Source organism: Pogona vitticeps, chromosome 6, assembly GCF_051106095.1.
Source record: "Pogona vitticeps strain Pit_001003342236 chromosome 6, PviZW2.1, whole genome shotgun sequence".
Lineage (NCBI taxonomy): Eukaryota > Metazoa > Chordata > Lepidosauria > Squamata > Agamidae > Pogona > Pogona vitticeps.
In genome coordinates this window covers 51431654-51456958 of record NC_135788.1, presented here as the reverse complement: position 1 = coordinate 51456958, position 25305 = coordinate 51431654, and the positions used below count along the sequence as shown (strand labels likewise).

At 41.2% G+C, this 25305-nt stretch overlaps 1 protein-coding gene across 4 annotated transcripts in view; it reads left to right on the top strand.

The window, feature by feature from the left end:
* Positions 1-25305, top strand: part of TOPBP1 (DNA topoisomerase II binding protein 1) — a 38997-nt gene that overhangs the window by 2915 nt on the left and 10777 nt on the right. For 2 of the 4 annotated variants that reach the window (XM_078377358.1, XM_078377357.1), the window contains exons 5-20: positions 570-751; positions 1425-1618; positions 5166-5345; positions 6816-6982; positions 8312-8475; positions 10081-10313; positions 11334-11638; positions 14699-14871; positions 15164-15375; positions 16221-16510; positions 18487-18660; positions 19932-20041; positions 20436-20559; positions 23133-23276; positions 24520-24604; positions 24811-25021. In XM_078377358.1, coding sequence (XP_078233484.1) covers positions 570-751; positions 1425-1618; positions 5166-5345; positions 6816-6982; positions 8312-8475; positions 10081-10313; positions 11334-11638; positions 14699-14871; positions 15164-15375; positions 16221-16510; positions 18487-18660; positions 19932-20041; positions 20436-20559; positions 23133-23276; positions 24520-24604; positions 24811-25021 — 2948 coding nt within the window. The remainder of the gene's footprint in view (positions 1-569; positions 752-1424; positions 1619-5165; positions 5346-6815; positions 6983-8311; positions 8476-10080; positions 10314-11333; positions 11639-14698; positions 14872-15163; positions 15376-16220; positions 16511-18486; positions 18661-19931; positions 20042-20435; positions 20560-23132; positions 23277-24519; positions 24605-24810; positions 25022-25305) is intronic. The other 2 variants (XM_078377359.1, XM_078377360.1) reach the window with 2 other exon arrangements.

Sequence of the window (25305 nt, the reverse complement as noted above, 5' to 3'; positions counted from 1 at the left end):
ATTTACATTAAGAGTAGGGAAGGGGTATCCCTCCAGATTTTATTGGGTTACAACCCCTATCAGCTTTAATCATTTAACAAAATGATTACACTTAATCTCAAATCCCCATTCCATCCTAGAAAGTTACCAACTAACAATTTTGTTAAATGGTGTTTAAGCTGATGTTTAGAATGTTAAGTTATTTAACAAGTAAGATGAATAGCTAATTGTATTATGTGTTTATAATGTGATGGATTGTTTAAAATAAAGTTTTATTTAATTAAAAAAAGTGATGGGACAGAAGCAAGAAATGCTACACCCAAAAAAAAGCTTTAATCGGGGGGGGGGATATGATGGAATTGCAGCTCAACAACATCTGAAGGATGTTCCCTTTGAATCATGTAAAGTGTAATGTGCTTCAGTGTGCTGTTCCAAATTACACATTACCTTAGTGATGTTTCTATAGTATAAAAGTAGTATAGCATTGTTTATATATACGGAGCTTTGCAAATTCTTGTTTCATCTTTTTGACTTAGGTTTGTTTTTTGTTTTTGTTTTTGCTTTCTGTTCCTCCCCCCCCCCTTCTATAGGAAGAGATTCACAAATATGTACAAATGATGGGTGGCCGTGTGTATAGAGATCTTAATGTTTTAGTGACACATCTTATAGCTGGTGAAGTTGGGAGCAAGAAATACTTAGTTGCTGCTAATTTAAAAAAACCAATTTTGCTTCCCACTTGGGTAAAGACACTGTGGAACAAATCGCAACAGAGGTAAGTTAATCATTTGTGTATTTTGAAAAAATAATATCAGATGAAAATGTGGGGCTACAATAGTAGGAGAAAAGCAACAATATAAAAAAAGATACTGTTAACATTTTCACAGCCATACAGTTGTATACTATTTTTTAATGTTTGCATGGAAATTGCCCCAGAGGGAGACCACAGCTGCAATACAAGGATACTGTATCTGCAAGCGGGATCTGATGGCCTTAGGAATGGACCTTAACAGATGGGAAACCCTGACATCTGAGCATTCAGCCTGGAGGCAGGCGTTGCTCTTTGCAGGCCGAGGCAAAGAGGCAGTCCCGAAAGCAGTAAAATCAGGAAGCCGGACAGGGGACAGATTGTATTTGTCTTCAGTGTGGAAGGGATTGTCACTGTCTAATTGGCCTTCTCAGCCACACTAGACGATGTTCTGAGTCCTCCATACAGAGCACGTTACCATAGTCTCTCGAAACTGAAGAATGCCTAATCTAAATAGTTAATATAGTATTGGGTCCATGTTTTACTTAGAGTAGGCTCACTGAAATTAGTGGGACTTCTGTTGGTTATCACTGACTTAACCCTCACTGATTTTATTATGTCTACTGTGGCTGAATTCAGACTATTTTCTGATAAAGATAGAAGTGTGAAGACCCATTTTTCATGCTCTTTTTTATAACAGGATGATTAGATACACAGATGTAAACATGGATGACTTCCTGTGTCCTTTGTTTCTGGGCTGTACAATCTGTGTAACTGGTTTGAGCAGCATAGACCGAAAAGAAGTTCAGCGTCTCACTATTGAGAATGGTGGACAGTACACAGGGCAGCTCAAGATGAATGAATGTACTCATCTTATAGTTCAGGAGCCAAAAGGTAATCTTCTCTTTGGAACGAACACTAGTTTATTTGACTGGAGCTCAAAAAACTTTTGCCACTTGTGCAGATGTTTTCAGATCATCAAATTTCATCATCTTTCAGCAGTAAACCCTGAGTAGAGGATGTGCCCTTACTGTGCAAACTACAGCTTGACCTTTGTGAAAGGTGAACTTGTCAGGATATTTATATCACGGGTTTTGGTGTGTTATTTCTCCAATCAGTGAATGGGATACACATGTTTTCGAACTTCTGCACTCTCCTAACTTTATATAGCAGAAGTGAAGAATGCTGGTCCTCCAGATTTTGTTGGACTACAGTTCCCATTTTGCTTCATTACTGGCTATGTTGTTTAAGGCTAGTATGAATTGCTTTGCAGAAACATATTCAAAGCCACACATTTTCTACCTGTGGTGTATAGAGAAAGTATTCTGATATCCCAGATATGAAAAACCTATTATTTGAGAAAATAGGATGCTCTTTAGGTTCTGTAATAAATCCACCTTCCTATTTTCTTTCTGTTGTATCATTAAAACGGATAACATATGGCCAGTAATTTTGTATAGCTTTTTTCCCATGTCTGTCAATGCTGCAGAAAGACACATAGTGTTTTCATTGTCATGTGGGATCCATTTCTCAATTTCTCAATGCAAAATGATATATCTTAGACCAAGAATAGCATGCCAAATTTAAAACAATGTCCTAAGGACAAGGCGTCTGCAGTGGACCCTCGACTTACAGACGGCTCGACTTACAGACTTTTCGAGTTACAGACTTCTCTGGCTGAAAAATTTAGATTCGACTTGCAGACGGAGAATCGACTTACAGACCAGAAAAAAACCAAAATGGAATAAAAATAGAATAAAAACCACTGGTTATGGGATTAATCGGTTTTCAGTGCATTGTAGGTCAATGGAGATTCGACTTACAGACTTTTCGACTTGCAGCCACCATTCCAGTACGGATTAATTCCTTAAGTAGAGGGTCCACTGTATTCATTTGTAAAATAACAGGACATTCATTGGTTTTTTAAACCTTTTATAGGCTGAAATCCAATAATAAGTTGCAAGTAGTGTAGGCCCATTGAATCGGCGGAGTTTACTGAGATTCCTTTGGGTTGAGCCTAGGCTTTGCTTCCAAAGACTGGAAGGGCACCTTCTGTCAACAGAAAGCTAATTTTATGCAGTTATTGCAGAATATGGGAAACAGGCAGTTTTCATCTAGTCCTCCTTAAGCATTCTACAGAAAATGTGCACCAAAAGGGTGGGGGAACCTCCAGGATAGTGTGGAACTTGATGCTGACATTTGGAATTGGTGTAAATCACTTTCCTCTGCTTCTCTTTCATGGGCAGGAATGTTGTTAGGGGAACTCCTCTCAAGTGATTATATCACCAATACAAGTTTGAAGATCTACATACAAGTGGTGCTTCACTTAGCGACGTTAATCCGTTCTGGAAAAAACGTCGCTAAGTGATTTAATCGTTAAGCGATTTTTAAAAGCCCATAGAAATGCATTAAAACGCATTTAATACGTTCCTATGGGCTTCAAAACTAACCTTAAGTGAAGATCCTCCATAGGGGCGGCCATTTTGGGTGCCTCTTAAGCGAGGCAAAACAGCGGGTGGCCATTTTGAAACCGCCGATCAGCTGTTTAAGAAAAGTTCCCGGACCCTTTTTAAACTTTGCATTGCAAAAGCGAGAAGGAGCAATGTTCCCATCTGCTCTCCTTGTCGAGGGAGCTATTTCTTCTCTCTCTTTTTTTCTCTCCTGCCTGCCTGAGCCCACCACTGCTTTCCTCCACCGAGTGTTTGCGAGTGCACGTTCCCCTTCCCCTCGCCCCAATGGAGGCCAAGGCCAGACGGCCGGGATTGGCCGCCAAGGGCTCTGAGCTCTGCCCGCTTGAGCCTGGCTTGGGAGAGAGCGAGCAGGAAGGGAAGGGAAAAAAGAGGGAAGGCAGGGGAGGCAAGGAGAGCGGGGCGGCGCTCCCTGCGCTGCCTGGTCTGGAGTGGGAGCCTGGCAGCGGCGGAGCAGCAGCAGCAGGAACAGGAGCAGCCGCCACCGGAGCCTGCTGGTCTGAGGCGGAGTCAGCCCCGGAGCCCTCTCTGCTTCGTGGGTGCACGTTCCCCTTCCCCTCGCCCCAACGGAGCCCAAGGCCAGACGGCTGGGATTGGCTGCCAAGGGCCCTGAGCTCCGCCCACTTGAAAGAGAGTGAGACAGTGAGAAGGAAGGGAAGGGGAAAAAAAGAGAAGGCAGGGGAGGCAAGGAGAGAAGAGCGGGGCGGCGCTCCCTGCGCTGCCTAGTCTGGAGTGGGAGCCTGGCAGTGGCGGAGCAGCCGCCACCAGAGCCTGCTGGTCTGATGAGGAGTCAGCCCCTTAGCCCTCTCTGCTCCTTGGGCACAAGGCAAGGCAGGCGGGGGGCTCGCAAGATGCACCCCTCGCGAGGAGGGGGGAGGACAGACTCCGGGCTAGAAGGCGAAAGGGGGAAGCCAGCGGAGGAGAGAGCGGCCGGTGGTGGTGGAAGGGTCTCCTGGTGGAGGGTGGGCTTCCACAGGATCCCTTGGCCGGATGAGAGGCTCCACCTTGGCTCCCCGCTGCTCTGCTCTCCTCCGGGTGGATCCTCCCACCTCCTCCAGACGTGCAAGGGTCGCTTTGCCATGATCGCAAAGCGATTTATCCCCATAGAGGCCATCGCTAACCGATCGCTCTGGCGATGGCCAAAACCCCATTGTTAAGTGATTTCATCGTTAAACAGAGCGATCAGTAAGCGAGGCACCACTGTACATTCATGGAAAGGGAATGCCACTACTCTATGGCTGAAATCCTGTTGATTAGCATAGTAGGTCACTCTAGAGTAGGCCCATTGAATCAGTGGGGATTTCCTGCATCAATTGCTGTGTAAGTTCCATTGATTCAATGGGTCTCTTCTAGTGCATATTACTACATTAAACATTAAGGATTTTCAGCAGTTACATCAGTTGAACCATATGTAAAGGACAAAGTTCTGCAAGTGGAGACTTGTGAGATTTCATGCATCCTACAGTAGTACATGACCCTAAAAGTATCATGAGTAACAATTCTTCATATGTATTTAATGTATTCTGTGCCATTTAAAGGTTTTAAAGAAAAGTATTTTAATATTAACTAGAGATGGGCATGGACCTTGGTTTGGGGGTTTGTGTCAGTTTGTACATGCAGCTGTACATTCCCTTCCTCCACCTCCCCAGCTGTATCCCCCCACTCACTAGCTAGTGCATGCTCCTCTTCAGCTGTTTGACCAGTCCTCGGCAGGAGCATGGGCTTCCCTGCCCCACCTTCTTGGCTGATCACTCACTCGGACAAGGAGGCAGGACAGACAAGCTTGTGCTCCTGCCAGGGACTGATTGAACAGCTGAAGAGGAGGAGGAGAGGAGGGGTGCGCTCCAACTGGTGAGTGGGTCATTGGCCAGGGAGGCGAGGGAAAGGAATGTATATAGACCACCACAAACCTCCAAACTGAGGTTTATTTCCATTTCTAATATTAACTATATATTTTTTTCTACATGAGTAAGGCCAGAAATATGAGTGTGCCAGAAGATGGAATGTCCATTGCATATCTATGCAGTGGTTTTTTGACAGCCTTGAGAAGGGTTTTTGCCAGGATGAATCAATGTATTCTGTAATTCCCAAATCAAAACAAGAAGACACTCCAAGCACATCAACTCCTACTAATGAAGCTGGCAAATTTGACAGTGAGTAACAAGTGCGCAAGTTTTTATTCAGGTAGTTCATGGAAGGGGAGCACTTTATTGAAAGTGTCAATGATTTAGCCTCTCCCCACCCCCACTGATCAGACTGCAGGCCACCTACTGGTGCCTAGAGAATACAGAGGCTACATTGTTTGAAATACTGTAATTTGATTTATACCTCAAAGGTTTGTATTAGAAACTCTTGTAAGCTTTCCCAAAGAACTGTATTTTTCGCTCCATAAGATGCACCTCTCCATAAGACGCACCAGATTTTTAGGAGAAGAAAACGAAAAAATGATCTGTTTTCTTCGCTCCATAAGACGCACAGACTTTCCACCCCACCCCCCCCGTTTTGTGGGAAAAAATGCATCTTATAGAGCTAAAAATACGGTAGTTTAGTTTATCTTTCTGTTTTTATTTGTGTGTAAATATGATATATTGGTTTTTGGTTTTGTTTCTGTTTTTAAATTTGGTTTATATTGTTTGATTTTATGATTTGTGTATACCAGTTTGGAATCTGTAGACTTAGGAAGTTTTTGTATTATAAATATTCATGTGTAAATAAATAATTAGTGTTAAAAGTTGGCCCATAAAGACTTGGAGAACACGCATTTATTTTTCCCCCAATTTTTGAGGCAAAGACCAAATTATTTGTATTTTCAACTTAGAAAGAAAATATTACAGTTTGGAATAATTCTGTTCTGTGGGAATTGTATCTTTTTGCTCAGAATGCTTCATTCTGTCCAGTCTGCCAGTTTTCTCCTTCTCCTAGTGGTTATCAGCATTTTGTAGGCACTGTTTCTGTAGCCAGATTGTTAACTGCGACTGGTTACAGAGATCACATAATGCCCTGTTAGAGCAGCTCCACTTGCTGTTTCTCCATTTCTGGGCACAATTCAAAGTGATGGTTCTAACCTGTAAAGCCCTAAACAGTTTGGGTCCAAGCTATTTCAAAGACCACCTCTCCCTTTGTGAACCTATTTGGGTGTTAAGATCATCAGCGAATGCCTTTCTCTTGATCCCACCACCCTTACAGGTGGGTTTGATGGAGACACGGGAGAGGGCCTTCTCTGACACTGCCCCAACTCCCTCCCATTTGCTGTCCTTCTGCAAGCAGCCAAAGACCTTTCTATTCAGGCAGGCTGTCTAAAATGGGATGGTTTGGGTTTTGTTTTGTTTTTTGCTTTTACAGTATATCCATTTTAGAAATGATTTATCTAATATTTTTAATATGTTTAATTATTTTAAAAACTTGAATAACTTCCTGTTTTTAGCTTTCACTGTTGTCTTTTTTTAATGATGTAAGCCACCTTGAGTCCTTTTTTTAAGAAAAAGGTGGGGTAAAACTATTTTATATAAATTAAATAAATAATTTATTGCACACAGATTATCAAGTTGTGTTCACAGTTTGTGCACCTTTCTGAAAGCACTCCTAATGTATCTCCCTTGTATTTATCTGAATTTTGTTCAAAGGTCGAACACTCTCAGATGTCAGCCATATTTCAAATATTAGTTTAACTGGTGTTAATGAAACATCCTGTCCCTCTGCTATGGCTAGCAGACCAGAACCTCCTGATGATCTGAACAACTTGGATATCAGTTCTTTGCAAGCGCCTGAGGATTTACTGGATGGATGCAGAGTATGTCTAACAATGCACGTGCAATGATAAAATAATTGAAAAAAGTATATGAACATCTATAATTTCTAGAACTAGCCTGTTAATGAGTGGAGGTGAGCAGAAGTAGATACTACATTTCTGAGTGATGGTTTGAAGCAATGGCCTGCTGTTACCGCTGCTATCTTATAGCCAGGACAAGCCGTATAAGGTATCAAGATACTCAGCTAAAGGAAAACTACTTTTTTTTGGTTATTTCATTGGTGGTTTTCCAAGAATAGTATCAAAAGCAATCAAATCTAGGCATCTTCATCTATTTATTTATTGATACAGTGGTGCCTCGCTTAATGATTGCCTCGTTAAACAACGAAACCACTTGACGAAGTTTTTGCGATCGCAAAATGATGTTCCTATGGGGAAAATTCGCTTAATGATGATCGGTTCCCTGCTTCGGGAACCAGTTTTTCGCTAAACGATGATTTTGAAACAGCTGATCGGCGGTTCTAAAATGGCTGCCCGCTGTGCAAAATGGCGTCCCGCTGTGTTTTCCAGACAGATTCCCCGCTTTACAGGCAGCGAAAAGGGTTGCCCCTATGGAGGATCTTCACTGGACGATGAGTTTTCAGCCCATTGGAACGCATTGAACCGGTTTCAGTGCATTTCAATGGGCTTTTTCGTTTTGCAAGATGATGTTTTTGATTTTCGCAGAATGAATTAACATCGTCTTGTGAAGCACCACTGTATTGCAAAAGGTTAAGAACAGCATATAGTAGGCATAGGTTATAGTTACAGTAATACAGTACAGTGGTGCCTCGCATAGCGACGTTAATCCGTGCAGCAAAAATTGCTAAGCGATTTCATCGCTATGCGATTTTTAAAAGCCCATAGAAACGCATTAAAACCTGATTAATGCGTTCCTATGGGCAAAAAACTGACCTTAAAGCGAAGATCCTCCATACGGCGGCCATTTTCGCTGCCTCTTAAGCGAGGAATCGGCGTGAAAACACAGCGGGTGGCCATTTTTTAACCCAGCGGCCATTTTTGAACCTCCGATCAGCTGTTTAAAAATCATCGCTTTGCAATGATCGGTAAGCGAAACAGGGAACAGATCATCGCAAAGCGATTAAACCCCATAGGAAACATCGCAATGTGATCGCTTCTGCGATCGCAAAAAGTTAATCGCTATGCGGTTTCGTCGCTAAACGGAGCGCCCATTAAGCGAGGCACCACTGTATGCCTCTTTGGTAGCAAGAACTGCTACAGATGAAACTCCAGCTGAAGCTCAGAACTACATGTGTGGTTCTTTAACCTGGCATTTTGGTTCATGTTCTTCCCCAATACATTCTTTTGCAGATTTATCTTTGTGGCTTCAGTGGCAGAAAATTAGATAAGATGCGAAGGTTAATCAACTCTGGAGGTGGGGTTCGTTTTAATCAACTCAATGAAGATGTGACTCATATCATTGTGGGCGATTGCGATGATGAGCTAAAACAGTTCTTGAAGAAGACAGTGGAAAGGTACTGATAAATAGATGTATTAACTTCTTCTAGTATACTTCTTTTTCAGAGAATATTGGTAAAAAAATGAAATATGTTAAATCAGAGTACTTTTCACATTGTACTGTATATTCTTTGTTGATAGTAAAAATTTTATTTGGTTGCAATTTTAAAAACATTCTGTGCCAAAGTCTGAAATTTTTTTGGGTTTGGTTCTGGTCTGCCTTTGAAGTGTAGCACCATGACATACCTTAGCCACCCCAATATTGTCTGGAAGCAGTCCCAAAACCAGCAAAATCAGGAAGCTGGACAGGGGACAGACTGTATTTGTCTTCAGTGTGGAAGGGATTGTCACTCTTGAGTTGGCCTTCTCAGCCACACTAGATGCTGTTCCAAGTCCTCTATTCGGAGCATGTTATCATATTCTCTTGAGACTGAAGGATGCCTCCGATGTCAGGGGGGAAGCCCCCATCGCGGCGGAAGGGACCCCAGGGAGGTCTCCCGTGGTTGCGGGCAAGCCCTGGGAGACCTCTCTGGGGGTCCCCGCCGCCGCGATCGGCACCATCGGAGGTCTCAAAGGGCTTTCCCCCCCAACATCAGAGGAAGCCGTTTGAGACCTCCGAAGCAAAAAAAAAGGCAGGGAGAAAGGATGGGAAATTCAAATTTCCCACCCTTTCTCCATGCATTTGTGCAGGGAGCCATTTACGAATGGCTCCGTTGGCAAAAAATGGCATTGACTTGCGAATGGAGCCTCGGCCTCATTTGTATGTGGGGCTGTTCGGAAGTCAAGGGTTGACTGTATGAAGCAGGAAAAATCTACAATATAATAAAAGGATGAATGGTCATGAATGTTTATTATTTATTAGGGTAAGTGAAGCTCATTGCAAGGATGGAGCCAAGTACAGATAAATGCTGGGCATACTATGTTTTGTATGGGCAGGAATGATGCACAGCCCTTATATAGTTATAACCATATTAGTAAAAGACTTAAGTGCAGCTTTTACAAGCTTTGTGCCATTCTCAGATTATCTAGCTAAAAGCAAATCCCACAAACATCAGCAACATGCATGTACCCTTCCCCCGCCAAATAAGACCTAACCTGAAAATAAGCCCTAGTATGATTTTTCATGATGCTCGTAATATAAACCCTACCCCGAAAATAGGCCCTAGTTAAGTGAAAGCCCGCCCTCCACCACTGTGCAGCAACCAGAACATGACATGACTGTACTTGAATAAATGTAGATTGTTGTACATGAAAAAAATAAAACATCCCCTGAAAATAAGCCCTGATGCCTTTTTTGAAGCAAAAATTAATATAAGACCCTATCTTATTTTCGAGGAAACATGGTATATGCTCAAACTGTTGATAAAGTAGGAGAACTCATAGAAAAATTATATGAACAACTCAAAACTGTTATAAAGCATAAAAAATCAGAGCTTTAATTTCATAATGGTAGATTCTAAAGCTAAAATGAATTATACAACTTTGTCAATAAGAAGAATTCGTAGTCACCAACACCATGTTCAGATTACCACTGAGGAGGCTGTATTCATGGAAATCTACACAAAATAGCATGAACAGTTTGGCATTTTGGAACTGATTGGAATTTACATTTTGTCTTACAGGCCATATGCTGTGACCGTACAATGGCTTTTGGAATGCTTCAGAAAAGGTTACTTACTACCTGAGCAGCAATACACTCCTACAGATTGCCAGCTTGAAAACACTCCTGTTTTGGAGCAGCCTGGTTTCCTCAAAAGGAATAGTCTCTTGAAGAAAGAAGCTGTGAATGTTGTGCAGGCTCCAGAAGCAGATGATGATCTGCTATCTCAGTATGTAACTCATGATTCCACACTAGGTAAGATAGTTATCCACTGACTCCCCCTCTCTTTGGTTCCTTTCAGGTAATTGACAAGACATTTGTCTGTGAAATTCTTAGGAGATTGGGGACTGTGCAGTGTGGCTGGAATAGGAAGGGAAGAAACAGGGATATCTGTAGCACTTATGCGTGCTCTCCCACATTTCCACGAGCAACTCACAGTTTCTTTTATCCTTAGAACCCATCTGAGGTTTTCTCAAATCTGTCCTCTGTTCATTTTCCACTGTTCCTTCCTTTCCCTTCTGTATATGATGTACCTCTACTCGTTGTTCTTTAAGGACTTCGTTTTCAAAAATATTTTAAAAACTGGCTTTCTTGTTGGGCTGTGTGGGTCTTAGATCCCTGGCCTTGTGGAATTTCTTTTCACTTGGCATTGTAGGCTGCCAGATATCCCTGCTTCTTCCCTTCCCATTCCAGCCACATTGCACAGTCACCAATCTAAGAATTTCATCCATTTATTTCACAGACAAAAATGTCTTGCCAATTACTTGATAGCATTACTGTGTCTATCAGTATTCCGTGATGAAACAGATAGCAGTTGGAAGGTTTGTGAATTTTGCTTTCATTTCAGTATAGCTCAACCAGTGAAGCATTTACAGATGCATGTCAGCGTACATATATTTATATACAGGTGTAGTCAGTTTGATCTTCATTCAGTTGGAAAATTTACATGATTTCTATCACAAATTTTCCATACATTTGGTTTATCTGTGTGGTACTGTCAGTGCTACGTAATCTTCCTCAATTTTATTGAGACTTATGCAGTAACTATTCAGCATTCACTGAAATGGAGAAGAGTTACATACAAAACTGTTTGATAGATTGTTCTTAATAAAAATGGTAACTTTGGAAATATTTCACTTGTTAAAAAGTGATTGGACTCTAATCCTGTGTCACATAGACCTAAATTTTAGGTTGGAAAATTTTTTCCTGTATATTACGAGCTATTATACAGTAGAATTTTTAAAATAGGAATGTAACTTTTTATTTCCCTTCCAGTTCATGCTGGTGACCGCAGTTGTATTGATCACAATGCCATTCAGGGAGGAGAAGCGTTCACAACCGGGGGCACTTCTTTGACAGAGGCATCTACCGTTGTCGAAGGTTCCTTGTTCGTTGGGAAAAAGTTCTTCATCCTGGGTTTTGGTAAAGAGGATGAATCCAGCCTTGGAGCGCAGATTGAAGAGAACTCTGGGAAAGTTCTCTTGCCACAGAGTAAATCAGTTGCTCACTATGCTGTGGTTCCTCTGTTGGGGTACAAGGTGGAGTCAACTGTGGGAGATGTGGTAACAAATACATGGCTGGTAAGGATAAATATTAGGATGAATAGCTGGAATGTGTCAGAAAAAATCTTTATGATCAATTCTAAATCTGCCCTGAGGAATGCCATATGCTTGACTCGTGTGTACTGAAGGCCAAATTAAGACTCTATAGGGTCTGTTTGATGCTCTGTTTTTGTTTCTGCAGACAAAATTCTACTGGGGAAAATGTACAGCGATAATCATGCAGTTGGCCCTCCTATGTTCACTCTGTGCAATCAGTCACGTCTGGTCATAACTGGGAGTGGGAGAGCATCTTTTGCATTTACCATTGCAAGTGCACAGATTTTTCAAGAGGATTCTGGTTGTACTTGTTGTTTAGTCGTTGTGTCCGACTCTTCGTGACCCCATGGACCAGAGCACGCCCGGCCCTCTTGTCTTCCACTGCCTCCCGGAGTTTGGCCAAATTCATGCTGGTAGCTTCGATGACACTGTCCAACCATCTCGTCCTCTGTCGTCCCCCTTCTCCTCTTGCCTTCACATTTTCCCAACATCAGGATCTTTTCCAGGGAGTCTTCTCATGAGATGGCCAAAGTATTGGAGCCTCAGGTTCAAGATCTGTCCTTCCAGTGAGCACTCAGGGTTGGTTTCCTTCAGAATGGATAGGTTTGTTCTCCTTGCAGTCCAGGGGACTCTCAAGAGTCTCCTCCAGCACCACAGTTCAAAAGCATCAATTCTTCAGTGGTCAGCTTTCTTTATGGTCCAGCTCTGACTTCCATACATTGCTAAAGAAAAACCATAGCTTTGACTATGCAGACCTTTGTCGGCAAGGAGATGTTAAGATGCTGCTTAGGTTTGTTATAGTTTTCCTCCCAGGAAGCAGGCGTCTTCTGATTTCGTTGCTGCTGTCACCATCTGCAGTGATCATGGAGCCCAGGAAGGTAAACTCTGTCACTGCCTCCATATCTTCCCCTTCTATTTGCCAGGAGGTGATGGGGCCGGTGGTCATGATGTTAGTTTTTTGGATGTTGAGCTTCAGATCATTTTTGCGCTCTCCTCTTTCACCCTCATTAAGAGGTTCTTTAATTCCTCCTCACTTTCTGCCATCAGAGTGGTATCATCTCCATATCGGAGGTTGTTGATATTTCTTCTGGCAGTCTTAATTCCGGTTTGGGATTCCTACATGATGTATTCTGCATATAAGTTAAATAAGCAGGGGGACAATATATAGCCTTGTTGTACGCCTTTCCCAGTTTTGAACCAATCAGTTGTTCCATCTCCAGTTCTAACAGTTGCTTCCTGTCCCACATATATATTTCTCAGAAGATAAGGTGATCAGGCACTCCCATTTCTTTAATGAATTGCAGTAGTTTGCTGTGGTCCACGCAGTCAAAGGCTTTTGCATAGTGAATGAAGGATAAGTAGATGTTTTTCTGAAACTCTCTGGCTTTCTCCATAATCCAGCGCATGTTAGCAATTTGGTCTCTAGTTCCTTTGCCCATTCGAAATCCAGCTTGTATTTCTGAGAGTTCTCTGTCCACATACTGCTGAAGCCTACCTTGTAGGATTTTGAGCATAACCTTGCTAGTGTGTGAAATGAGTGCTATTGTACGGTAGTTGGAGCATTCTTTGGCACTGCCCTTCTTTGGGATTGGGATGTAGACTGATCTTTCCAATCCTCTGGCCACTGCTGAGTTTTCCAAACTTGCTGGCAAATTGAGTGTAGCACCTTAACAGTCTCATCTTTTAAGATTTTAAATAGTTTCACTGGAATGCCATCACCTCCACTGGCCTTGTTGTTAACTGTGCTTTCTAAGGTCCACTTAACTTCACTCTCCAGGATGTCTGGCTCAAGGTCAGCAACCACACTATCTGGGTTGTCTGGGACTTCCAGATCTTTCTGGTAAAATTCCTCTGTGTATTCTTGCCACCTCTTCTTGATGTCTTCTGCTTCTATTAGGTCCCTACCATTTTTGTTCTTTATCATGTCCGTCTTTGCACAAAATGTTTCTTTAATATCTCTAATTTTCTTGAACAGATCTCTGGTTTTTCCCTTTCTATTATCTTCCTCTACTGTATATCTTTGCACTGTTTGTTTGAGATGGCCCCCTTGTCTCTCCTTGCTATTCTTTGGAAGTCTGCATTCAATTTTCTGTAACTTTCCCTATCTCCCTTGCATTTGGTTTCCCTTCTCCTCTCTGCTATTTCTAAGGCCTCGTTGAACAGCTACTTTGCTTTCTTGCCTTTCCTTTTCTTTGGGATGGGTTTTGTTGCTGCCTCCTGTACAGTGTTATGAGCCTCCATCTATAGTTCTTCAGGCACTCTGTCCACCAAATCTAGTTCCTTAAATCTGTTCTTCACTTCCACTGTGTGTTCATAAGGGATTGGTTTAGATTATACCTGACTAGCCCAGTGGTTTTTTTCCTACTTTCTTTAGTTTAAGCTTGGGTTTTGCTCTAAGAAGCTGATGATCAGAGCCACAATCAGCTCCAGGTCTTGTTTTTGCTGATTGTATAGAGCTTCTCCATCTTTGCCTGCAGAGAATATAATCAATCTGATTTCGGTATTGCCCATCTGGTCATATGCATGCGTAGAGTCGCCTCCAGTGTTGTTGGAAAAGAGTGTTTGTGATGACCAGCTTGTTCTCTTGACAAATCTATCAGCCTTTGCCCTGCTTTATTTTGAAGTTGTTCTTTGTTCTGGTTGTATTATAGCTCACTTGCATGCATTCACAGACTGTGCTCAAATGCCTGTTTAGTGTTAACAAATGCCTATTTGGATTGGTATTGGTATCTACTAATTGCATCTAAAAATAGCTGAAATCATTTTTTTCAATTATGTAGGCATTCAGTTATGATGACACAGATTAAGATAAATTCTTCTGGTGAATAGTAGCTTTAAATACTAAGTTATTTCTTAGTTTTGCAATTGTAAAACAAAACAAACAAAAAACACCATAGCCAATTCTTAAATAAATCTGTGCTAGCAGATTAAGTCTTTATGTTTCAAAACAATTCACATGGTTGTGTGGAGTATTGCAATTTCTGTTCAATGTCTGTGTTGCTGCAGTGGTTGAAATATTGCTATTTGTTTTTTCCCTGTTAGATGACATGCATAGAACAACAGTCCCTCCTAGATCCTAATTCAAGTCCACTGTTCACTCCGTTACCAGTGAAGGAAGGAAGCACCCCATTAGAACAGTGTGTGTTGTCCTTCAGCCAGTTTAGTGGGACAGAAAGAGACTCTTTAACAGACTTGGCAGAACTGCTTGGGGCTAGGTATGTGCTATACCATTCGCTCTTTGAATTTTTTTGGCATCTTGTTGTATTAAGCCTCGAAATATTGGACAAAAGGAAAGCATAGGTTTTTAAGAAACTGTTCCATTTGGTCATGAAAATAGCAGTTGAACTATTAAAAGGTTCTTTTTCTTTTTTTAAAAAAGGTAAGAAATAGAGAGTATTTTGTTTTTTTGAGGAGAAGAATATATATGAAATAATGTATCGGATTCTTTTTTAAGGACAATTTTGTAGTGGGGCTTTGTATGAAAATATCATCTTATTTTGATTTTAGAGTTCAAGACTTCTTTGTGAGAAGAGCCAATCCAAGGAAAGGCATGCTTGTCAGCACTCACCTGGTGGTGAAGGAGCCCCAGGGTTCCAAGTATGAAGCTGCAAAGAAATGGGACCTTCCTGCTGTTACCATGGCTTGGCTCCTGGAGTCGGCAAGGACAGGAATCAAGGCTGATGAAAACAAGTTCCTGGTTGACAATGTAGTCTCAGAAGGTTGGTTTGAAGCTTTGTAGATGCATTTAATGGCAAGAATGTTAAAGATGGGCTTTATAAACAGAACCTGTTCATAAGCTCTCACTGAGCATTTCTTTTTCTTTCTACAGTTGAAGAACAGGCTGTGTCGTCATGCCCCATCTCTCTGCATTTGGCAGAGAACATTAGACTAGGGGAGTGTGTTTCTGTTGGTTTTACTGGGCCTTAGAGAAGTTTTGATTCTGCTAACTTCAGGATCTTTTTCAGGCATCTGTCTGGTTTAGGACTTGGAGGCCATATTCTTTAATAGCTTCAGCTCTTAGAGAAGCAGTTGTAGGAAGTGGTATTGGGAGGGGGCTTTGGTTTGATATCATGGACTATAGGCATCTCTCATAGGTGAGAGAGAGTGTTCAAGATTTTGGTGTTCAGTATCCACCAATATTTTGTTGACGTCTTAACTGTATCTCTTCTTTCCATCTAAGTCTAGGAAGCTATTAAAAATAAATCAGTTGATGTTGTTACTGGGCCGGATGAGGGTAAATGAATTAAAGCTTAGTCCACAAGAAGTTAAAGGTACTCTTGGCTAGTCAAAATTCAGAACACGAAGTAGGGTTTTAGCCTGTATTAGAAGGTTTACACTCCCATTGAAGACTCAAGTCCGGGTGTACTCCTGGATTAAGCAGAATGTTTTGCTCAGTTGATGCTCCCAATCCTAAAGATGTTTAATCTTGTCACAGTGATATGGACCTTAGTTACTTCTAGTTTAGATTACTGTATTTGCTATATTTTGGACTGCCTGTCTTTAAAAAAATATTTTTCACTTTTTAAAAAACAATGGTGCTTTTTATATTTTTAACGCAAAAAAGAGAGCTTCGCAAATCAACCAAATGGAGAAAAAATAGAAGCAGCATCTCCAAACACTCCTGGGCAACCTAACAGTATCTTTAGAACTGAGAAGGCAACAGCTGTGACACCTCTGGATATGAACAGGTTTCAGAGTATAGCTTTCCAGACCATTATCTCTCATCATATTGGAGAAAAGCCAAGTCCTTCAGAAGGTGGGAAACCACTACAGAAAGAACCATCTGTGCATCTGGACACACCATCTAAATTTTTATCTAAAGACAAGCTCTTCAAACCTTCCTTTGATGTTAAGGTAAATATCTTGGAAATCCTGATGGAATAAATGAACTGCTGGATAGCTCAGTGGTTTAGGTATCTGGTTGCAGAGCCAGAGGTTGGGGATTCGATTCCCCACTGTGCCTCCTTGATAGGAGCTGGACTCCGTGATCCCTGGGGTCTCTTCCAGCTCTGCAGTTCTAAGGTTATAAGAGTATTATAATGAATGTTTGAGGGTAATTTGATAACAGTAGCTGATATTACAAGCACATCAAAAACTGTGTAAGCATTATAGATGAAAACAGTAAAAATAAAAAGTTTTTTAAAACCCACGAAAAACAGGGTGGCACCTTAAAGACTAACTTTTATTTTTTTCATGTGAGCTTTCATGGACAAGTCCACTTTATCAGACATAAGAGAAGGAGATATAACATGGCAAATGTTTATACATGGCGTCAAGGTTGTGGTTGGTTGGTGAGAAAGTCAGTGGGTGTTGAACATTGTGATGATGGTGCCTTTGATGTGCAGGTCTTAGTAGAAGCTTATGTTGTAATGAATGTGAGAACCTCTGTCATAGATTAACAAAAATAAAATAATTGTGATAAAATAAAAATCGTTATCTTCTACTAAGACCTGCATATCATTACAATGTTCAACAATGTTCTTGTTCTTTGTCACTGAAGTAAACCATAAATCCAATCGGGGAAAAATGGAAGGAGAGCTGGGAGGTGCACCTCTCAGGCATTCCTTTGTTCTTGCACCTTGTAGGCCATTCAGTTTACCCGGGAGTCTTTAATCCTCATCTGCTAAGGTTTTTGTTTTGTTTTGTTTTAAGAATGAGCCCATGAGCATTCCATCCTCTTGAAGGTTAGCGACAGGGTCAAGTTTAGGGTTAGGGTTTAGTGGATATATTTTGTATTTCCTCAGTTCCTGTGAATGGAATCGATTTATTGAAAACTAGATTAAATCCTTTTTGCATCTTGGTGTTGTGGTTTGCCAAACCCATTTTTTTCATTTTGTTTCAGCTCTTTAGGTTATTTAGAATGCTCACAGAGCAGTTCTGTGTGAACTCTGCAATAAAAAGTGACTTAGGGGACTTAAGTGCCTTTCTTGATGTGCATGGTTAATATTAGTGCAAGTCCCCGCTAAGCCTCTTTTTCTGTTTTTTCCTTCTTAAGAAAACCCTATATTTCTCTAAGGTTGCCTTCCAGAGAATCAAAAGGAGAGCTATCTGTCCCTTTCCAGTTTGGATGATACAAACTACATTTTGTAATCCCAGCTAAAATAAATGCACAGGTTAAGGGTTTTTTCCTGAGGGGGGCTGATGTTCTGCCTCTTTCAGTTGAAGTATATTAAACTGAGGTTGTGTGTGTGTGTGTGTGTGTGTGTAAATGAGCTGAATTATGAATCAATAGAAAAGAACATCTGGAGTACAAACAGGTGGCAGTTTTCCATGGGTTGCTTAGCTGCATCATATCACATCTTGCAATGTGAAGAACAGTCTTGGAGTGGGGAGCTGCTAGGCATTCATCCTAATCTCAGAGGCACTCTCAACTCTGTGTCTAGCAAATATGATGCCTGTTGGGTTCCTTAGCTATTGAGAGGTAATTGTGAGCTTGTGTTTTAGGACCGGGAGCCTAAATGTGTGGCTCTGTTTATCTCATCTTGCAAAAAGTAAGACAAATACGACTCTTGGCTGAGAGAAACAATAAATTTCATTTTCTCAGAATAGACCAGTTGAATATCTAGTTCTATGATGTGACTTGAAGAAAAGAATTTACTATCTTCATAATTTAAACCACTTTTGTTTCTTCTGTGGAAAATCCTTTCCACAGAGGAACTCTTGGGCCACCTCATGTTTTGAACCTCCTCTTTCTGAAACCTACTTGCAAAATGTTAAGGAAGTGTAGGAGTTAAAGTCTGAAGCATCTGGAGGACCAAAGGTTTTTCACCTCTCTTTTGAGATTATAGAACCTTTGGATATTTAATTAATGCATTTCAATTACTTTTCAGGATGCTCTGGCAGCCTTGGAGACTCCAGAGGGCTCTAAACAGCGAAACAGAAAGCAGAGCACTCCTCTTTCGGAAGTCATTGGCAGGAACCTAAAACTGGCCTTGGCAAACAGCACGCGTCAAGCAGCCACTCTTACTGCCAGTCCTCTACTGAAAGCGGCACCTCAGCAAGTGGTGAGCTTAGGTTTCAGGTTGATCTGGGCAAATACGGTACCAGTTAGTTGGTCTTGTTTGGATGCTACTTATTTCCCCTCCCCCCAAAATGTTTTTTTTTAATTTTGTCAGCACTATATTGTGTGTCAATCGGAAGAAGAGAAATTGCACACTTGGTTTTAGTCCACAAATACTTGCAGACAATGGTGTGGTCTGACAATAGTATTTTTTATTTGTATTTGCATTTTTTTCCAATGGCTCAGTTTTTCCTTGGAAGATTTCCCATATTTATAGATTATTTGTCTGTAAAATTCACTGAGTCAGGCCATGCCATATTGTGCAAAGGGGTTTTTTAATATGCTAAAATTTGGCTATCAAAATTTTCAGTGTCTTCTTTTTTCTTTAAATTAAAAAAAAGGGACAAAGTGAACTCAGAGTAGATCCATTGTCATCACTGGGACTTAATTATGATTAATTTAAATCATAATGATTGCATTGGGTCTGCTTCAACTATGATTAAGGCTGGCTTCAACCTGATGTAAGGGGAGTATATGTTGTTATCTGTATATTTTTACAACTGTTAACAGCAAAACATTATGTGTCCTGTATGGTATTTACTTGGGTGAAGCCCCAGCTATGGAAATTCCCATACCAATCTGATGAGATGGTTGTTGGATCACAGGCAACCAACGCCTCATAAGATTACTGCAGCAGTTTCTACAGCTAGAGATCCTTGTGTAAATTTTGAACAGATGGTGACATGTGTATGCCTTATTCGTTGTTCCCATATTCAGATGCTTCAGAGTAGATTTTAAAATGTTTTGTTGTTGGCCATGAGGGAAAACAAGTCCAAATCCATATTAGTGTAATACCTTTATTAGGAATTCTTAGTACCTTTATTAGAAATTTGTGCCAAAATGGCAGATCACACCATCAAGCAGCATGTTTAAAAATACAGGTCATGGTGAGAAGAGAAAGGAAGGATAGGAAGGAATTGTGATTTGATTTTGAACCCATGGTATCTCATACACTCTTCAAATGGTATGAAGCAGATTCAAATAAGCAGGTTACGTGACAGTTTTAGGTTTCATAAATCCTCCAGGAACCTGGGTAGCAAGAAAGGCAGAAATGTTTGTTCTTCCAATTTTTGAAAAAATAAAATCCACCTGATTCTTTGCTGGTGGAAACCAAAAGCAAACCAGATAGTCTTTCTATTAAGAAGGCAATCTCGTCAATTCATTCTTGAAACTGTTGAAAACATGACTATATTTTTCCTAATTCCACTTGTATAGGAAGAAGAGTCAAAACCTCTAGCTGATGTTGTCATATGTGTGAGTAAGAAGCTAAGTAAAAAGCAGAGTGAGCTAAATGCTATTGCTGCTTCCCTTGGAGCAGATTACAGGTATGTGCAGTTAACAGAATTCTTCACTGGTGAAACTTTTAATGAAACTAGTAAAACTAACTCTTAAGGATATTAGTAATGGCAGTAGTGTGCCTAAAGTTTTCTAGTTGCTATCGTTCTGATTATAGCTCAGTGGCCTAGTACGAAAGAAACAAGAAATGGAAGAGGAACAAAATAGTCTGCCTTTCATTTGGCAAGGCAATTTCCTAATTCCTAGGATGCTACAATTCTTTGTTTAGGAGTAATTTTAATACCTGTTGTCATCTAAAATTGCATAAAATTAAGCCCATGTATCAGGGATACTGAATTAGCATTTTGATACTCACACATCATGCCCTTCCCCCTGAAACTGATTATTACCTAACGTGGCATTCTTATCTTACATTTATTCCAGGTGGTGTTTCGATGAAACTGTAACTCATTTCATCTACCAGGGAAAGCAAAACGATAGTAACCGAGAGTACAAATCAGCTAAAGAAAGGGGTGTACATATCGTGTCGGAACATTGGCTTTTGGAGGTATAAGAATCACCTTAACTTTTAGTTCTCCCCTGCCCTCACTTTCTATTATCAGTAACAATATTACATAGTAGATATTTCTAGTGCTATCCCTCAGTTAATTAAATCTTTTTTATTTACATCAGTATATGTGTACTGAAGTAAATTGCAGCAGCAAATTGTCACTAATCAATAAGGCAGGGAAAGTGCTCACGGTCATCACGTACCAAATCCTGTGACCCAAAACGTGAACAGCAACTCATTAATTACTGGCAGTTTGCTGCCATGATTTACACTATTACATTTATACCAGTGTATTAATCCTCACTAGGTGCTGGCCAGTATTGGTGTAAATGTCACTTCTTAATTGCAGCCTTCATCAGCATAAATCTGTAGTAATTTCAAATGAAATCATAGGTGGATTGTTTCTCTCTTTTCCTGACGGTTGGAGCGAAGAAGCAGCCTCTTCGCCACCAACGGTTTGAATTTCCCTCCCTTTCCCCCTGCCTTTTTGTTTTCTTAAGTGGAAGCTCCGGCTACAAGTCGAAGCAAAATTTTGCAGCCGGAGCTTTTCATAAGTAGGGATGTTCGTAAGTCGAGGCCCCACTGTACTCAAGTTACTGCTGTATATCTTCATCTGGGCTTGATGTGTAGCGACTGTGCTCAGAATTCTAACCTTATTTTTCAGAATAGTGATTAGAATGTTTTAGCAGGGTGTCTCATGTATCAGTTATTTGCTGGAAAATACAGTGGACTTTTGACGTATGCACGGCTCGACGTGCATACTTTTTGAGGGCTGGACTTCTCAGGCTGCAAGATTTCCAGTCGACTTGCGGCTGGAGAATCGACCTACGGACTGGAAGGGGGAGGCAGGGAAAGTGCCAAATTCACATTTGGCACTTTCCTCACCTCCCCCTTCCAAGTCCGTAGGCTGCCGATCGTGCCTCCAGATGCCTTCCACGGCTTCTCTGCCGCCATGAGAGGCATCTCAGAGGTTCCCCCCCCCCCCAGCAGCGGAGAAGCCCTGGAAGGCATCTGGAGGTCCCCTGCCGCCGCTACTGCTGGGAGCCATGCCATGCCGGATGATTCCAGCCATGGTTAGACTCTTGGACTTCACCTGCTGCCGCCGCTGCTGGGAGCCGAGCCATGCCGCACTTGGACAGCAGCGGCGACGGCGGGGGAAGTCCAGGAATCTGACCATGGCTCCTGGCAGCGGCGGCGGGGGGACCGGAGGCCTCAGATGGCAGATTGTTCCCCCCCCTGCCGACGCAGGCTTTCCCAGGGTGGACCGGGCCTACCGGGGGAAGCCCTCCCCTGGAAGGCCCAGTCCATCCTGGGAAAGCCTGCATTGGTGGGGGCGGGGGACCTCCGAGAGGCCTCAGGCAGCGGCGATGGTGGCGGTGGCGGGCCCCTGGAAGGCTTAAGAAAGGTAAGTTCTGTTTATTTTCAATTTTTTTTTCTGTATGGGTTTTTTTTCTTGGGCCAGTTACGGATTAAATGGTTTTCAATGCATTTCTATGGGAAATGCATTTTCGACTTACAGACTTTTCGACCTATGGATACAGATTAATTCCGTAGGTCGAGGGTCCACTGTGTTACCATCCTCTTTGTGTAAATGTATGCTATGGTAAAAGCATTAATCGTTAAGGTCTAAAGTTATCTCACCTCTGGGAACTTCCAGATGTTCTTTCACTTGTAGGTACCTGCTTTTGCACTGCTGCTGGTGGTATTTTCCCTACTGTCCAGGCAATGCAAAGCTTGGCTTGGTACCAAGAGTAACAAAACTTTGACTTTCTACACTTTTTACCCCCACCCACAGCTAGGATATTTTTTCTTGCTTTGGCCAGAGTTTAGGTAGTAAATGCTTCACAAGCGGGAAGCTTTCTGACTTAGCCATGAACCACAAACAAAAACTCAGCAGAGAAGATCACTTTCAAAGAATTTTCTTAAGATTTTTTTAAAGGAGTTGTTTTCAAAAATGGTTAATTTCCACAGTAGATTAACAGTAAGTAGATGTCCATTACCACAAAGGATCTAGTTGGAAGCCTTCAGTTTTAGCACTAATACACCACTAAAATACATGAACAAAAGTCCAGGAGACAGGCTTGTTCTTAAAGGCGTTCTTCAAGCTTTTAGAAATGTTTTTGAACAATTTGTTAAAGAAATGCTGAATTCTTTAAACAAAAGTAGTGTTTTAAGAATACGTTTGAACAGAAACTCTGATAGGTTCCACACTTACTCAGCACCAAGTGATGCAAATGGAGGAGCAAATGCTATGTATTACATTCAGAGTAATCTTTCAGAAGAACATGCATTTTATTCCATTGGGGAGAATAGAAAATGTTTTCTTTTAATCAGTAATTATTTCTTCATTTTTCTTATTATAGATCCGTAACATTCGTCCCTATTTTTATAATAGTAATATAATAGTGCTCTTAAAACTACAGAGCTGGAAGGGACCCTATGGATCATCAAGTCCCGTTCTTTTCTAGAAGGCACAGTGGGGAATTGAACTCCCAACCTGTAGCTCTGGAGCCAAAGACCTAAACCACTAAGCTATCCAGCAGTTCTTTTTTTGTGTTCACATTTTTCAGAGTGCACAAGAGTACAAACGGTTACCTGAATCTCTCTATCCTCATACATATAATCCTAAAATGAGTTTGAATATTAGCGGTGTCCAGGATGACAGATTCTCCGATAGGCTTGACTCAACCGGAAAAACAGTGAAGGAAGATGAGGTATGGCAGATGCAACCATTTTGTTCTTTGATTCTTTTTGATACTCTGGATAATTTAACAGAACAGCTTATGGCTTTCTGAACTGTTCTTGCTTTGATTGTGTTGATTTTGAAATCTTGTCAGTGTAAGAAACTTTGAGGGTTTTTGTTGATATACCAGCTAGTCTTTATAGCACCACAAAAATAAGAACAATGCAGAGCTTTGGAACAGTTACCAAGTGGCTATTTTAACCCTGTTTTTCTGGGAGCTAAAAAATTAACTTTTTCAAGTTCTGCAAGAATGTTCATAGAATCATAGTATAATAAACTTGGGATGGGCTTATAAGGCCATCAGGTCCAACCTGCTGCTCCATGCAGGAATCAAAAGTAAGATCTGACAGATGGTTGTCCCAATTTTCCTTTGAATGCTACCATTGTCATACTGCTCTGACAATTAAGACATTTTTCTGTATATTTCAGCCTAAAACTGGCTCTCACCATTATTATGTGTCCTGCACTCTGGGATGATCAAGACAGAGTATAAACAATTAGGTATATACAGCCGCCTTAAGCTGCTGAGGGGAAGGGATGTAGCTCAAAGTTGCATAGAAAAGTTAGAGTGGCATGCTTTGCATAGAAAAGGTCCCAGGTTGTCCCCAACATCTCCAGGTAGGACTGGAAAATATCCTTGCCTAAAAGTCTGGAGAGCTGCACCCAGGCCATGTAGATTAGGGGGTGAGTATCATGTTGCTCCCACAGTGCCTAATATTTTTTAGATTTGTTTTGGAGAAAAAAATGTTTCTTGCAAAAACCAAAAACAAACTACCCTTGTAGCTGAAAACATTTTTCATCCCTGGAACTAACTCCCTGAATTTAATTTTGTTCAAAAATATATTCTTGATTACTAAAGAGACTATTTTTCAAAACTCCAAATTGTGTAAGTATTTTGGGAAATTTGGCATGGGAGCAGCTGGGCTCGACAGTCTTGAGACTGGGCTGTACAGTCCACCCCAATGTGTTTGCTTCAAAGCTGTGGGTGGGGTAGGGTGAATGACTGTATAAAGTACCATCCTGCTTTAGTTAGATTTTGATAGTCCAGATATAGATGCATTTTTGAATGGTTATATTAGTAATTTTTGTTAGTTTGTAAATTATGTCTGTTATTCCCCAAGTGTTAATATTAAACATAGGGAAAATGGTGATTAGTTGGGATTTTTCTCCCTGAGTTGTCACCTGAGTTCAGGCATGAATTCCAACTGTTTCAGAATATTTCAATGGATGAGAATGATCCAGAAGATCAAGCAAATGAGGCAGCGGCTGTTGAAAAAGAGGAAAGCGCAATAAAAGGAGGTATCTTGTGGTGGTTGTATGCCTTGACCTTATCAAATATTCCAGAACTTTTCTGTGAATTCTTAAAATGCATGATATGAAGAAGTATATAATATTTAATACACTAGTGAAGAAGACACCCATGTGGCTTTTGTGGTGTGGCATTTAATACACTTTTCAATGGATATGCTTAAATTCAATTAATTGAAATTTCTTTTCTGCCCAAGTTTTAACACAGACACTTGAAATGAGAGAGAATTTTCAAAGACAGCTGAAAGAAATCATGACTGCAACATCTCTCCCAAAACTGCAAGGGCAAAGAAGTTCTCTGTCTAGGAATGGCACCGAGAGCTCTCCGTCAACTCCAGATGGGCCTCGTTCTGTGCGCAATGGCCGCAGTCGAGTCTTGGAAGCCCTAAGGTACAAGCAACCTGGAAGGTATTTTGAGGTCTCTGCTGCATCTACCTGAATGAATGAATGAGACAATTTTACGTTGAAACGTGGCTTGCTTGTTCAGTTGTGTGTGTGTGCAGAGTTTAGATTGGAGCGGGTGGGTGGGGGACAAAATGTATCCTGTGGGGGCTGTATTGCCTGAAAACTGAATCACAGAATTGGAGAATAAACCCAACTGTCATCTAGTCCAATCTCTTGACAATTCCATGAATTCACAGGTAAAGTGGCCACCCAGCCTTTGAAAAAAATAAAAAACTTCAGTGAGGGAA